The sequence below is a fragment of the Aedes aegypti genome, chromosome 2 (assembly GCF_002204515.2).
Source record: "Aedes aegypti strain LVP_AGWG chromosome 2, AaegL5.0 Primary Assembly, whole genome shotgun sequence".
Taxonomy (NCBI): Eukaryota; Metazoa; Arthropoda; class Insecta; order Diptera; family Culicidae; genus Aedes; species Aedes aegypti.
In genome coordinates, this window is record NC_035108.1 from 147,345,555 (window position 1) to 147,362,783 (window position 17,229).

General features: G+C 36.0%; 1 protein-coding gene across 7 annotated transcripts in view; it reads left to right on the plus strand.

Moving 5' to 3' along the window:
• LOC5564231 (microtubule-associated protein RP/EB family member 1) overlaps window positions 1-16,981 on the plus strand; it is a 51,421-nt gene extending 34,440 nt beyond the window's left edge. For 3 of the 7 annotated variants that reach the window (XM_001648516.2, XM_021842653.1, XM_021842654.1), the window contains 5 exons: window positions 510-778; window positions 1,489-1,738; window positions 7,913-8,135; window positions 8,198-8,273; window positions 15,630-16,931. In XM_001648516.2, coding sequence (XP_001648566.1) covers window positions 512-778; window positions 1,489-1,738; window positions 7,913-8,135; window positions 8,198-8,273; window positions 15,630-15,680 — 867 coding nt within the window. In that variant the 5' untranslated portion in view covers window positions 510-511 and the 3' untranslated portion in view covers window positions 15,681-16,931. Of the gene's footprint in view, window positions 1-509; window positions 779-935; window positions 1,186-1,488; window positions 1,739-7,912; window positions 8,136-8,197; window positions 8,274-15,629 lie in introns of those variants that run through there. The other 4 variants (XM_021842655.1, XM_021842656.1, XM_021842651.1 and 1 more) reach the window with 4 other exon arrangements.
• The last annotated feature ends 248 nt before the right edge of the window (window positions 16,982-17,229 follow it).

Here is a 17,229-nt window from a genome sequence, read left to right on the forward strand (position 1 = left end):
CTGCAGGTAGGTGAAATTGAATTCGCCTGATTGTTTCGCCACTTGACCTTCATTTGGAAATTTGTATTAATACATGTACAGGGCTGGTTGCAGGTCTTGATACTTGATAACTACTTTAATGCAAGTCTCCAAAAAGTTTGATTTGAATGGAAGGCCCTAAAAGTCTCTATTTTATACTAAAAGAATTTTATTATATTATGAAATTATATTCTAAATTAATTTATGCATGTTTTAGATCAAGTTCTCTAAATTGAAGCAAAAGTCATTAGAAAAGATGTAGCGTCTGTTAATGAAAATTTTGAAAGTCTGGTCTGATTCTACAGGTCTCTAGAGCTCCTATTTTCGTAGCACCCAGTCGCTACCAGCCCTGAATGTATTTGGGCTCTACGATTGTTCCGCTTTCCATTCGATGGGAGTATTAAATGTGAATCAATAAGTTGTGCAATTGCACAATTGAGTGTAGGCATGATTTAATAATACATATTTCATTTTCTTTTTTTTTTTTGCAGAAATGGCCGTGAACGTGTACTCGACGAACGTAACGACAGACAACCTGTCGCGGCATGATATGCTCTCGTGGGTCAACGACTGCCTCCGGTCGCAGTTCACGAAAATCGAAGAACTATGTACGGGTGCCGCTTACTGCCAGTATATGGACATGCTCTTTCCGGGCTCAGTGCCAATGAAACGCATAAAGTTTCGTACGAACCTAGAACACGAATACATTCAGAACTTCAAAATCCTGCAGGCGGCTTTCAAGAAGATGAATGTTGATAAGGTAAGTGCTTGTGTTCACTAAATCATGTGTTTTTTTCTTCGTGACATAGAATCTCTACTGTAATGTGACAAAAAGTTACGCATAGGTACACAATTATATGCTCTAGTGCTGCGAATCACAGCATCTGTTTTCGGATATTTTGATCCTTTCCCTATAGGTCATTCCAGTGGACAAACTAATAAAGGGTCGCTTTCAAGATAACTTTGAGTTTTTGCAATGGTTCAAGAAGTTCTTTGATGCTAACTATGACGGTCGAGAGTACGACGCGTTGGAGGCTCGGTTCGGAATCCAGCTCGGATCGGGTGCCATCCAAAATGAACTTGGCGTAGGCGAGCTGCCGAAACGACACATTCAGGCTCCAAAATCGCAGAAATATCCCGCTCAACAACCACACGTCACTTCCACTGGTAGTGTAATTTTGTCTTTGTTAAACTTGACGTTCGTTTTACTTTCCGTTAGTTAAGCGAATGAGGAGGGAGAGACGAAAATTGTCTGATCGCATATGGTTTCATCGATTGCCACTTGCTCCAATATGTAAAGAATCTCATCTTTCAATAAAACTTACATTCCGCAAGGTCAGGGATTATCCAACCCGTCATCACGTTACCAATACGACTATAGCTTTACCCCCAGTCATTATAATACCTCATTATACCATTTCAGCTTTTGTTTGTTAATGCTTTATTATTTTCTTATATTTTTCATTTTAGATTATCCCAATCGATAAACTAATCAAAGGTCGTTTCCAAGATAATTTTGAGTTTTTGCAATGGTTCAAAAAATTCTTCGACGCGAATTACGACGGTAGAGAATACGACGCTTATCTGGCACGGGATAACCTACCGATGGGTATGGGTGGCGCCGGTGCGCCGAAAGGCAATGGGGTGGCAGTGGCGGCAGCTTCTGTACCTCGCCGGGCACCACTAGTGTCATCCACGTCACGAGATAAAATTAAGCCGAGTATGTTCTTTTCACACTACATTTCGATTTATTTCAGTTGGATATTTAGTTTGGTAATTGCGTCGACCCTTTCCTTTCCACCATCATAACCTACGGCACCTTTATTCAATTGGTATTCGGTTTCTTATATGCACGACTAATCAACATTTCTGTTTAGAAATTTATCGCATACAGTCATTTCATCATTTGTAAAGAAGAAATTAATCGCATAAGTCATTAAATCATTGATAGCATTCGCCTGATGACCAAAACCACCGTTAATAGTACAATAGATTAGCTGGCACAGCTGTAGCAGCAACAAAAACAAATCTGCATATTGTAAAGCTGAACCAGTCCAACATTTTATAGTTTATATGGAGCAACAGTTACAAGTGAATCATGTATTTCGGCTTTGCTTCATTGAAACAAGCATAAAATGAAAGTTGAAGAAGGGACCACGACGTCCCAGAAAAATCTTTGTTCGAAAATGTATAGTGTTCAACCCTAGAATGAAAGATATTTATATTTATACGGTTGTTGTTGTTGTTATAATTTTAATCAAGATCTATCAAATGTGTTATAAATTGATAATTAGTGTAGTTTTTTACTGTTTTAGGGGGAGATCCCCCAGTACCGGACACTTAAGCCACTAAATTCATAATTCGAAAACTATTGATTTTATGGGCTCGTGTTACCCATTTATGATACATATTATAACTTTTATAGTGTACAAAAATAAATTTGAAAATATAAATATGAATTTTGACAATGCATTTTGATGATGTATTTTAGTACGAAATTGATCGATCTTGAAAGGTGGCACCCAATACCGGACACGATCTGGAAATGCCTCGAATTGTGCAAATTTGAACATCATTGAACGTGTACACCCTAGGAATAGTTTATAATTACCAATTCAATGCATTTGAAACATTTACAAGAATAATTTGAGTTTTCCTTAGTTTGCGAGATGCCTATCAAAAACCTCTTCCATATATGCTGAAAAATAGCACATTTTACGAAGTTGTTCTGAATGTTCATTCTTCTTAATTTTATTGCATGTTTAATACCATGATCGACGGAACCCATGAAAAATGAAAGTATTTTGAGACACTGACGCAATAATTACAAATGTACCATCTAACAAATCAAGCTGTCCGAAACTGAGGGACAGGAGGGGCTTAACAAAAATTGTAATTTGTCCATATTTAGTTCAATTATGGTACAAAATACATTCATACTGTCAAATTAGGATTATGTTCGATCATGCTTACGTGATCCAAAGTATTTATTCATATTCAAAATAATTACTCAATAGGCTCAAAATTAAGAAAATACGTCAATTTTTCAAAAATTTTCAAACTTTTCTACTTTTTTAAAAAGGCATGCATTTTTCAAGGATGTGTTATTCTACGCAAACATTAGTCTACATAATAGCTTTCTTTTCTACTAATACACCATCTTGATTGGACCATGATTTCTCAATGTTTTAACTTTGTCCGGTATTGGGTGCTGTCCGGCACTGGGGGATCTCCCCCTACTTATATTTGATTATTTTGCTGATTCAGGTCAGTTTTGGAAAATATTCATATTAAAATATGTGTATGAATGTTTATCCCTCCCAAAGCATTATAATAAACTGAACATTTTCGCCGATAAAGATCGAAACAATGTTTCAGAAAGCTAAGTTACTGCTATTTGAGAAAATGAGAAAGAGACACATTTTCTAAAACATCTCTGTTTAGCAAGATATTAGCCGTAAACCAGGGTTGATAGCAGATCTTTAGAGACTTGTTCACTATTTTCTGCAAATCTCTCAAATGTCTATTTCCATAGGAAGGTCTCTAAAGTCTCTTTTTCAGCAAAATGGTCTATGAATTTACTTTTTTTTTTATAAATGACAGTGTTTATATTACCATCTTGTATTAAACATACTCCTTTCGATTTGTTGTTGGTTTAGATTTGTCGATTGTAATAATGCTGTTGAATCGATAGATTACAGTTCCAAATTATATATTATCCGGGGAATTCTCAAAGAATATCTGTAGACTTTCGATTTTTTTGATAGGGCATTTCAATTTTTAACACAACTAAGATTCCCTCTATAATTGAGTGACACATCTAGAATTCCCCATAAATATTATTCTAGCAAGTCTCCCAGTGATTCGTACATAAATCCCGCCAGCGATTTATCAAGAAATACTTAGTGGATTTGTTCAAGAATTTCCTTCATGAAGATAGAGTGCTTCGGAAAGTCCAAGCAAGCCAGTTCGTTTTTTCGTAACACCGTCGAGGTTTTTTTTCGTCTCGATTCGCGCGTTTTACTGCTTTGTAGAGCCCCCGGTTCGCGTTGTGCGAATGCAAAAGAATACTCATGTTCAGTCGAGGATGGATTGCCAACTGGTGAGCTCGTTTCATGCTTATAATCACTCATTTTCATCATGGCAACGTTACGTTTATGCAATTTTTAACAAACTATGGATGGTTCGTCAATACAAGTGTCGACATAAACTCATCTTTTTTCGTCATTACCAAAAATGACCTTTGAATAGTTCGACACTATGAATGTCGACGTATTTTGTTAATCTTCTACCAATATCTTTTTATCACGAGACATAAATGAGCGGTTCCATTTGAATTCGAATGTCGGTTTACTTTTGTATTTTTTGATTTGGCTGAAATTTGGCATATGCTTTCTTTATACCCAAAAATGCCTATTTGCATCATCGGTTCGCCATTTTTACCCTAGCGTTACTTTTGAGAAGGGCCTAAGAAAAAAAGCCTTAACAATTTTCAAAAAATTAAAACTCAGATACTATTTGTCTGATCGGTTTGGTGTCTTCCGCAAAGTTTTAGGTTATTGTTGGAACTATCTGGAAAAAATATACACAGTAAAAAAAATTGATTTTTTTTATTTGGAAAATAAAGTTTAAAAATCCATTTTCACAAAAATCGTTTTCTTGATTTTTTTTATTTTTTTATATTTTAAAGTTGACAAAAAATGGAGTCTTTTGCACAGTGGGTCAAGATGGAGAAATCATGGACAAAAAAGTTATGGTTTTTTGAAAAAAGGTGAATTTTTGAAAATGGTCATAATAAACTTTTTAAATATTTTTCAACTCGATTTTATGAAAGTACGCAAAATTTACAACAAAAAAGGTATACAGAAAAATCAGGCTAACTTTTACCGTTTTAAAGATACAGCGATTTTGATACAAAATTATGATATAATTTTCAATTGTCGGTCATTATAATATAACTTAGAAACGGTTTGTCCGATCAGTTTGGTGTCTTCCGCAAAGTTTTAGGTTATTGTTGGAACTATCTGGAAAAAAAATACACAGTAAAAAAAAATGTAATATTTTTTATTTGGAAAATAAAGCTTAAAAATCAATTTTCACAAAAATCGTTTTCTTGATTTTTTTTATTTTTTTATATGTTGAAGTAGACAAAAAATGAAGTCTTTTGCACAGTGGGTTAAGATGGAGAAACCATGGACAAAAAAGTTATGATTAAAAAAAAAGTGAATTTGTTGAAAATGGTCATAATAAACTTTTCAAATGTTTCGGTAGCAATTAGCAAAATTTTCTCATATACCCTTTTTGTTGAAAATTTTGCGTACTTTCATAAAATCGGGTCGAAAAGCATTCAAAAAGTTTATTTAGACCATATTGAAAAATCAACCTTTTTTAAAAAATCATAACTTTTTTGTCTATGATTTCTCCATCTTGACCCACTGTGCAAAAGACTTCATTTTTTGTCTACTTTAACACTTAAAAAAAAATCAAAAATACAATTTTTGAGAAAATTGATTTTTAAGCTTTATTTTCGATATATAAAAAAATACAACATTTTTTTTACAGTGTGTATTTTTTTTCCAGATACTCCCAACAATAACCTAAAACTTTGCGGAAGGCACAAAACTGATCGGACAAACCGTTTCTAAGTTATAATTTTTTGAAAATTATTAAGGATTTTTTCCTTAGGCCCTTCACAAAAGTAAGGCTAGATTCAAAATGGCGAGCCGATGATGCAAAAAGGCATTTTTGGGCATAAAGAAAGCATGTGCAAAATTTCATCCAAATCAAAAAATATAAAAATGAAATTTGGGAAAAAAGTCGTCATTTTCTGTGGAACCGCTCAAATGCAAAACTAGTTTTGAGTGAGAGTCGTATTTTGCCTCCTAATCCATGGGTCGCATCACCAAAAATGACTCTCAGATGTTTTTTCTCCCTCACTGCCCGTGGTGATTGAGGAGATGCAGAGGTATTCTCGGTCTCTAGAAGCAACAATCATTACACCCTAAAATTCCTTCTCCATCCCAACTGGCTGTAAGGATTTGGCCGGCTCCGTTATTGATCAATAATATAAGAAGAAAGTCCCATCCCTTATTCATTTGGATCAAAGTGCAATTTTTACAACTTCCGATCATACACGGAATAGCAACCATTAACTTGTACAGTCAGTCTATGCTATGCATGCTTATTCAAGAATTTCCTCCAGGAAACCCTTGAGAAACGCTGAATAATCTTGTAATTTCAACTTTCATTGTTGCGAAAAGATGTGAAATTTACTGAGATTCTACGATTTTGTCTAAAGATTCTACTGGAGATGCGTCCACCGATTTCTCCATTTCATTTCTACAAAAATCTTCCGTTAGATGAATCTTTAACAAATCCCATAACAACTCCAGGAGTTCCTTCGCAAATTTTATTTATGCGATATGCCTAGGAGAAATCTCAGGGATCATTCCAGGAGGTATTATTACTTCCTGGAGGTATTAAATTCCTGGTTCAAATCAGAGTATATATACAGTGAGTTGCGCGAAGAGACTTCTTTGAATGGTTGTTCTTCTTCGTCTTCAAGAATAGCCGTTATCTGTTTTGCCGGTCTGCTCGATAGGTTGACGGTTTGACAGCTCGATGTGTAGATTTGGTTTCACTCTTTGGGCAACTCTTAATTCATAGACTCTGGTTTACATTTTGAAGAAATCCTGAATGAAAATTTTGGAGGAAGTCCTAAGGAACACCGAACATTTCTGAAGGATTTTTTTTTGAAGACGATTTCTGCAAAATTTAGGAAATTATATGACGTAGAGAGATTCGAAGGAAGACAAGATATGATAACTTTATGAAAAATATTGATTGTATCCATAAGATACCCTGAACGAAAATCTAGAAGGAATTCGTAGGGAAATCCGTAATAGAATCACTGGATGAGTTCCTAAACGAATCTTGGAAGTGATACATGTAGGAAATTTTAGGCTAATGTCTACATTAACATTTGTTATGGCTTTCCTGAAGAAGTCATTCAAAAAAATTGAGTTGCATTCGACGAAATCCGCTCGGATTTTTGATAAAACTCTCATAAACTACTCTTGAAAAATTCTCTTTTCAAGTCTTATGAATTTCTTGTTATCTCGTATCTATCGACTATTTACAGACTCGCGAAGCTGGCGTTTATTTTAAACTAGACACTTATAATGCTTTTGATGTATTCACGGCTGAAATCTTGATAAATAGAGAAATAGAAAAAAATGTTATCATTTCCTCACCTTCCTAGCTCCGGGAAAACTCGGTTACATGGCGTCAGTGCGGACCCTTCTTCTACTTTTTTGACAAAATTATTGTAAATAATGCTGAATTCAAGCTTGTTTGGACTTATTTGCATTATCATAACACCTATCGAATAAAATTTTGTGTCAGTTTTCAGCAAAACTATGTTCGGATCAACATTTTTACAAACAATCTAAAAATTGACGGCTAGAAAGTTGAAAATCAGCAGTTTTATTTGCTGCAAACTGGCATATTTCTTGATGAAATTTTCAGCTCGTTAAACATAGCAAAGTTCAGCAAAAAACTATTCAGTTTTTAAACATTCATCGGTGTTGAACTAAATCCAAACGTGCTAATCATATTAAATGGTTGCGGAATACAATGCCAGGGTAACATAAGCTGAAATAAAATTAACCCCTCCTTCCTCCTCCTTCGAGCCGTATTGTTTTTCTATAGTTTAATAGATTGTATTATTTCCAATAATCATTAGAAGCTTAGTCAGTAGCTGTAGCATAACGTGCACTAAAATGCATCGTTTCTTTCTTTCTTTTTATTTTATTATGTTGTGTTCCGTTTACTATAAAACGAACAAATTGTTTGAATAAAAAAACGCACCTGCAAAACCACTAACCTAATCTAGTGTCCAAAGTCACACCCAGTAGACCGATGGCGCAAACGGTCAGCAGACCGGCGGGTGGATTGGGCTCAACGGCGAACGCCAGTAAATCCTCCTCGCAGAACAGCGTGACGAATCAGCAGGTTGAAGAGCTAACGACGCAAGTCATGGACATGCGGTTACACTTGGAGGGACTCGAGAAGGAGCGCGACTTCTATTTCAGCAAGCTGAGAGACATCGAAATTCTGTAAGTTGACTGTAACTACGTATTTGATAAGCAATATAACGCCTTTTGCTCTTCTGTTTTAGCTGCCAAGAAGACGAACAAAATGAGACCCCCAACTCGCTGATCCAAAGAATCCTTAACATTCTGTATGCAACGGAGGTACGTAGAAATTGTTTTCAGTCGTAATTTCTATTAGTTTTTAGCTTCGAAGAGTAATCGGGAAATTGTTGTAAAATTTTGTTCAAATCGGTGTAATCTCGTACACGTATAATCTAAATGTATATTATGGAAGCTACTTAGGCCATCTTTAGCAGAGTTTTAATATTTTACACATATTTTTTTTAACTCGTCAGTGTCTTTAGTATTTCCTTCTACTTGCTGTCCTGCAGCTACTGCAGTTCTTCCAAGAAAATCCCCAACTTTTTGAAGAAATTCATTAAAGGTTTCGTACAGGAACCCCTAAAATAATCCATACACCTATTTTTTTTTAGTTATGTCTTCAACCATTTTCATTAGAATTCCTTCGTGAATTCATCTACGGTTTATCTCAGGAATTGCTCTAAAATTATTATTAATGAAAACCTGTTGGGAACTCTCCCAGGAATTCCTAAATAAATTCGACCAGTGATTCAGAAACTTAATGCCCTTAATAAATTCATCCAAAAATTTCTCCAACCTTTCATCAAACTTCTCTAACAATTCATCCAAAAATTTAACCATCCTTTCATTCACCAATTACACATGCAAATTTTCCAATCAGTTTACGAGTAACTTTTCAAGAAAAAACTCCATTGACTTTTCAAAATTTAGTTAGAGGTTTCACAGCAATTATTCCGACCAAATATTGCACGATTTTATCCAGGGATTCAAGTGATTCTTATTCAATAATTAACTTAGGAATTTATCTGAAAAAATACTAATATGTTAGGGAGTCTTCAAGATATCGCAATAGTTCAACAGGAATTTCAACAGAGATTACTGTAGGTAATTTGTTTTAGCAATACTTCCCGGACATTCTAGGTTGAAATCTAGGAAACGGCAATTCTGGGGGCAATTCAATTCTTAGAATTTATTGCTAGAGTTTTTGTAAACGTCCAGGATTTCTTGATGAGTTTGCGACTCAAGTGCGGCTCAAGCAACGTCTGTATTGGTATCCAGCGGTTGAGCAAGAAATGATGTATCGCGCACAGCTATATCCAAGGTGGTAGCCCGTCCTAGTGTTAGTTGGAATGTTAAACAGAGTTGGCATGATGACGCTCTGGCGAGACAGGAGTGTTGACGTAGGCCCAATAAGTCACCCGTAAAAACCTTATTGCGAATAACATAGGAGATAAACGACCCGGAACAATCGGCAAATGCCCATGCGACGATAAGGATTACGATTGGAAACCGTGAACATGGAACTGTAAGTCACTTGGTGTCGCAGATTGCGTCAGGTTAATCTGTGATGAACGACATCCCCGTAACTTCGATATCGTAGCGCTGCAAGAACTTTGTTGGACTGGACAGAAGGTGTGGAAAAGTGGGTATTGATCGGCTACATTCTACCAAAGCTGTGGCACCACACATGAGCTAGGAACTGGCTTCTTATTGTTGGGCAAGATGCGACAACGTGTTATCGGGTGGCAGCCGATCAACGCAAGGATCTGCAAAATGAGGATAAAAGGCCGTTTCTTCAACTACAGCATTATCAACATACACGTTCCACAGCGTTCCATTTCACTTTACTCCGCTCCACGTTTGAACCATTTTTAATTTGAACGATGTGCACATTAGCGGGGTACAAATTAAAAAGTGTTCAGATTAAATGTGGTCAAACCAACGGGGGTACCCGGTACTTGGTTTTGCCGACGACATTGATATTGTAGCACGTAACTTTGAGACGATGGCGGATACGTACATCCGGCTAAAGTTAGGCGAATCGGACTTAAGGGAGGGTACACAAATTATGTCACGCTAAATTTCAACTCGTTTTAAACCCCATCCCCCGCCCTTTGTTTTTTGTGCATGACCCCTTACATCAATGTGTCGAAGACGAAGTACATGATAACGAGGGACTCAAGAGAAGACACCGAAGACACGGCATGCCCTCTACCTCGAGTTCATATTGACGATGATGAAATCCAGGTTGTCGAAGAATTCGTGTACTTGGACTCACTGTTGACCTACGACAACGACACCAGCAGAGAAATCATGAGACGCATGGTTGCTAGAAATCGTGCCTACTTAGGACTCCGCAGAATTCTTCGATCGAGCAAAGTTCGCCATCGCAAGAAGTTAACCGTCTACAGGACGCTGATTAGACCGGTACTCTTCTCTGAGCACGAAACATGGACCCTACGTGCAGAGGATCAACGCACTCTTGGTGTTTTCGAACGGAAGGTGTTGTGGATCATTTACGGCGGAGTGCAGATGTAAGACGGAACGTTTAGAAGGTAGATTAACCATGAATTGCACCAGCTGCTGGGAGAATCAACTATAGTCCACCTCGCAACAATTGGGAGGTTGCGGTGGGCCGGGCATATCGTTCTGGTATCGGATAACAACCCGGTGCAAATGGTTCTCGAAATCAATTGACCGGCACAAGACGACGTGGTGCGCAGCGAGCAAGATGGATCGATCAAATTGAAGATGATCTGCCGTCCCTTCGCAGAATGCGTAGCTGGGTACGGACAGCCATGGACCCAGTCGAATGGAGACGTCTCCTACTTAGCCTGACTGGCAAGTAAAGTTCTGATGAAAATCCCGAAAAAAATATAAGAAAATGCTTGCCGGATTTACTGAAAAATTCTTATCAAAACTTTAATCTCCTGATGTCTGTTCCTATTTTCTTGGTTTCTGTATGGTCTCTTATTGGTCCCCGTACGGTCTCTTTGGCCTCTTTTTTGTTCCTGTTTTGTCTCTTTTCTGTTCCTGTTAGTTCTCCTCTTTTCAAACATCTTCTTCTTCTTCTTCTTCTTTCTGGCGTTACGTCCCCACTGGGACAGAGCCTGCTTCTCAGCTTAGTGTTCTTATGAGCACTTCCACAGTTATTAACTTAGAGCTTACTATGCCATGACCATTTTTGCATGCGTATATCGTGTGGCAGGTACGAAGATACTCTATGCCCTGGGAAGTCGAGAAAATTTCCAACCCGAAAAGATCCTCGACCGGTGGGATTAGAACCCACGACCCTCAGCTTGGTCTTGCTGAATAGCTGCGCGTTTACCGCTACGGCTATCTGGGCCCCATAACATAAGGTCTCCAAAGTTTCCATTATAAAGGAACTCAATCGCTAACAGCCCTGTCTTAGATGTTTTATATTATATATAGGGGGAACTGTCGCTGAGATAGGCTCACTTTTTGCACTTGTTCTTTCAAAATGTTTATATCGGGCGGATCTGGTGTAGCGGTTAGAACACACGTCTCAGAATTACTCCAGCAAATCTTTCAGCAGTCCAATAAATCAAAAGGTACAAAAATTCTAAAATTTCCAGAATTTTCTGTAGAAATTCAGAGATTCTTCCGTATAATTCTTCTATCAATATCTTTCGTGCTTTTATAGCAAATATTCCAAAAGTTTATAATGTAATTCTTCCAGAAAAGCCTGCAAATCTTCATTTCAGTTTTTTAATACATTCGTTATGTAGTTTACCAGGAAATTACTAGAAAATTCCTTCAGAAGTTCGCAAATTTTTCCAATACTTCTCAAAGCCTTTAATGATTTCTTTGAACATTTCCCAAAGATTCTTCTCATAATTGATCCAGAAAATCCGGAATATCTCCAACGATTCCTGAAGTCATTACACAAAGAATTCTTCTAAAGGATCTTGTATGGATTCGTACAGAAAATCCTCCAAATTCGTTTTGGGTTTTTTCATAATTCTCCAAATATTTCTCTAAACCTTTCCTCAGCATTTTCCAGGACTTACTCCAGCACACTCTTCCATAGATTTTCAATTTTCAATGGATTCTTAAAAAAAAAAATCATTTATGGTTTTCACAAGGGAATTATTCCAGTGATTTATCAAATCTTTCATATGCAAATTTTTCCAGGGATGTCATTCGAGGTTTCTCAGGGATCTAGTTTTTGTTTTCAAAAAAATCCTGCAGGAAATACTTCAAAAGCAGTTTTTCTGAACAAACATAAAATAATTCGATGAAAATGTATTCACTGTGTTTCGGTTCGAGAATAGAATACAGTGAACACAATTTCCTGTAAATTTTCTTGATTTTGAACGAAAAAATTGCTTTTGAAAATTCCGAAATCAACGACAGATCCTGCTCTTCAAAAAAAAAAAAACCGATAACATTAGAAATCCATGTACCAAAAAAAAAAATATATATACAAAAAAAAACAGGAGCAAAAAAACAAAACAGGCACGTGATACGTACTCTAAATATATTTCTATAATTGTCTCCAGGAATTTAATAATAAATTATTTCAAACATATGCGCTGTACCCCTCAGGATAAGTTCTACAATTTCTCCAGGCATTTATTCAGTGATTCACTCACGAATTTCACCAGGAATTCCTCCCACGCATGATGTTTTCAAGAATTCAACCAGATTTTTTTGCTTAGAATATATTCACAATTAGTTCAGAGGTCCATCCAAAGATTATTCCAGTTATTTTCAAGGAAATGCCATTGGTGCCATTGATGATTCTTCCGTTCATGACTTCTTCCAGAATCAACTAATATGACCTACTCTCCTACAAATTCCTCCAAATTTGAACAATACATGAAACATATTTGAAAAACATCTGTGGAGTGAATGCCTTCAAATGTATCTGAAGAAAATTTAGCACCATCTAGGAGTCTTGAAGGACTCTCTAGAAAAATTGCTGGAATAATTATTGAAAAATTACCAAACGAAACCCAGAAAATTTCCTGCAGGGTGTTTTTGAAAAAAAAAAAATCCAGGAATTGGACAGTTATCCTTTCATTATTTTTTTTAAGATTACCTCTAAGATTTTCGTTCAGGACTTCTTCCAGAATCAACTAATATGACCTACGAATTCCTTCAAGATTTTTGTTCAGGCATATCTTAAACATATCTTAAACTTAAAGAATTACACCACGAAATCATGTAACTTTACCTCATATAATAACTCTACAATGTCATCACATTCTTTCAAAAAACTCCCTATCCACATCAAATTTGTCCAAAAATACTTCCAGGAGTTTGTCCAAGAAAACGATGAGGAACTGTTTTGAAATTATTAAATGAATACTTGAAATCTGAACAGTACATGAAAAATACCTGATTAACTGCTGTAGGAGAGAATGCCTTCAAGAGTATCTGAACAAACGTTAGGATCATCGAAGAATCTTGGAGGATTCTCTTGAAAAAATGCTGGAATAATTATTGAAAAACTTATCAAACAAAACCCTGGATAATTTCCTGCAGGATTTTTTTGAAAACAAAAACTAGATCCCTGAGAAACCTCGAATGACATCCCTGGAAAACTTTGCATATGAAAGATTTGATAAATCACTGGAATAATTTCCTTGTGAAAACCATAAATGATTTTTTTAAAGAATCCATTGAAAATTTATGTACTCGAAAAATCTATGGAAGAGTGTGCTGGAGTAAGTCCTGGAAAATGCTGAGGAAAGGTTTAGAGAAATATTTGGAGAATTATGAAAAAACCCAAAACGAATTTGGAGGATTTTCTGTACGTATCCATACAAGATCCTTTAGAAGAATTCTTTGTGTAATGACTTCAGGAATCGTTGGAGATATTCCGGGTTTTCTGGATCAATTATGAGAAGAATCTTTGGGAAATGTTCAAAGAAATCATTAAAGGCTTTGAGAAGTATTGGAAAAATTTGCGAACTTCTGAAGGAATTTTCTAGTAGTTTCCTGGTAAACTACATAACGAATGTATTAAAAAACTGAAATGAAGATTTGCAGGCTTTTCTGGACGAATTACATTATAAACGTTTGGAATATTTGCTATAAAAGCACGATGATGACGATGATGACGATGATTACGATGACGGAGCGTTGAACGTTAAACATTATATTTTTCTATATATATTATTTGGGGCTCTGGGCCATTTGGCAGAACGGTCATTCGGCATAATATTTTTTCATCAAGAACAGAAAAAGAAAGAATATAATAATGATTATGCCAAAATGCCCCTGGCCACGATCACAGGGTTTGACGGTGCCAAAGTAGAAGGTGCACCATAATAATACCCGTCTGTGAAACATATCACCTTCCCAATACTTTGGCACACCTCTAACGGTTCATGATTTATCATGAAACGGCTGCATTCAGGCGGAGGATCTGTTAATATGTTTCGGCATATTATCAGGTCCTCTTCGAACGGAGGGACCGCCAGGGCTCATTAGTTACTTATAAACCAGTGCTGGTTGTTGATGGTTCAGTTCGTTTACCACGAGCTGTAGCATCCTTTGTACTAATCAGTAATGGTTGTTAAGTTTCGAAGCTAACGTGTGATCAATCGTTTTATAATCCAACAAAAGAATGGGTGTTTGGTGGAACTGCGCGTTGTTATTAAATTTAGTGATTGTGAGGGTGCTAATAGTGATTTTATACTAATATCTATGGTGAAGAAAATTTGAAAATGAAATTGGAAGTGATTCTGATAGTTTTGTTAAAAATATAATAATGATGATGTGAACTCTACTAATTTAATAATGGCCATAATACATTTTGCAATCATTTCTCTGAACATAAACATTATTGCCTAGTTCTTCAAACATGCATGATAAAAGTGTTAATAATGACAGCGAGTGCAGAAGAATGGATCGAAGTGATTTTGTTTTACTGTAACTTTCGTGATAGTTCTAAATTGTAGTTTGAACAGTAATGACTCTACAGCAACAAAAATAATGAAACATTTAAATTGAATATCTTTTAATTACTTAGTATTGCTAACAGATGGTAAATGGTAATAACAATGAATTTATATGAAAATGGTGTGATGTGAAAAGTGATATAATGAAATGTATATCTGAAGTGTATTACGAAAGTTGATGAGTGATAATCGGTGATATACGTGATAGTGTCGAAAATAAAAGTGACGATAGTGAATGACGAAATGAAATGGGGAATGAGGACCTTTTAATAAAACTATTTCGTTCTTCACTTTAAACACTCTGGTAGCATTTCGGGCCTTATCATAGTTTGATAGTAGTCTGAACTACTAGACTGCAAAACTACGGTTAGGGCTGATTGCTGCTAGGGTACACAGTGACCATTTGAGCAACATTGCTTAAGATTAAGAGTGCCAGTACTACCCCTATCGCTACCGAAAAAAAAAAAAAAAAAAAAAAAAAAAAAAAAAAAAAAAAAAAAAAAAAAAAAAAAAAAAAAAAAAAAAAAGATTATGCCAAAATGCCATTATGCCAAATGATCGTTATGCCAAATTACCATATACCAAATGCCCCGCTTCCGATTAGTTGGCATATTCAAAATAGTCAACTTATGTTATAAACTATAATTTAGTCAAGCAAAATCTATCATTTGTAGATATTTAATTTCCTTTCTTCTTTCAACAGGATGGTTTCGCCCCTCCGGATGATGTTCCGCCAGAGGAGGAGGAATATTAAAGAGAAGCTTTCGTCATTAACGCACCAACAGTTCTGATGAACACTTTCGCGCTATTACCGGTCACGATCAGGGCAGCCGCCGGACATTATCATCATCCTTTCACGGTTTCTTGAAAATGCACTAAACATTATCAGCGTGTCCCCAATACTTCCGGGTAACCATAACCAGGTACAAGCATCGATAGTGGTTAAGCGATAATGAGATGATCAGCTTCTTGATCGTGGAGGAAACTGCGTGTGTGTGCACGATCAAACCAGACTCTAAGAAGAATAACGCGAAAGCTAAAATACACCTTATGAGAGAAGAAGATTGCGGTAGTGGTGAAATTTTGTTTCTTTTGTATTTAAAATAATTCATTATAAATAACTATTATCAATGTGACTAATCAGAGCAGTTTTTTTTTCGCAAGCGAAATAAGAAAGGGGAATCGTGAAACAAGTATGAAGTAGTTATACAATGAACACACCTTCAAAATTCGGAATCTGTAACCAACCAAACAAGTATTGCATCTAAACGTAAATATTTACGCAAAAATTAGTAAAGATATCCATCAGCATTAATTGCACAAAAGATTTCCTTTCGGCATTTTTGTGTCCAGTGGTTGAGCGTGCTGTTTGTAATATTGAACGCATTTCTGGGATGGGTGCAAATTGACTGTTTAAAATAGCGTGTATTGTTATGCATTTCGTCCTCAGTTATCGTTGAAGTAATCTGGCTTTATGTTGATTGTCAACTTACGCTCTGCATTCATTAAATGATTCAATCCAACCTCTAAGAACAAAACTCCTAACAACCTGTAAAGCAGCGGTCCATGTTAAATACAAGATGCCTTGCTAACTATGCCCCACCAGTCTACGCGATCGAGTGATTTGTTTAACAGAGCTTATTCATCGATACCATACACCAATAGACACAGTTTTTGACGCCTCAATCTCGGTCCTATAATATTTTGTTCGAATATTTGTCGTTTCTACAGAGTGAGTGCCGTATTATTAGAAGTTATTTGCACATCATGGTGGTCATAATGTGGGAAATGATTAAAAACGCTACTAATTTATATTTGTAATAAAACTGCTATATCAGAACATACTGTATGATAGGCATATAAGGGTTAGCTCAAATACTCTGTTGATAAGAAGTCATTGAAAAATAATCTCGAGAGTAAAACATCTGATCGTACGCCCTCCCGTAATTGTTACATAATCGTGTGAGAGTCGCAGTAAACCATAAATAAAATATAACTTAAAACATCTGTGCTGTTTCTGCTGCTATGACCAGTATGCATGATTCAAATAGAAAACGAACAAAAATCCTATTCAAGACAGTTTAATAGATTATGAGTTCATTTTTTTATTCTCTATATGACGTGACTCTGCTAACTGAAAATTTCTTTTTTTTTTCATGAATAGAAAATATTATCTGCGAATGTGTGCTTTCATTTCACTTTTTGATGACATTCCCTTTAGGAGATAGGAAAAACAAATCGTGATTACTTTTTCAAATCGACGTAAGTAACTACGGTTTTGTAAAAATTAATCAAGAAGAATA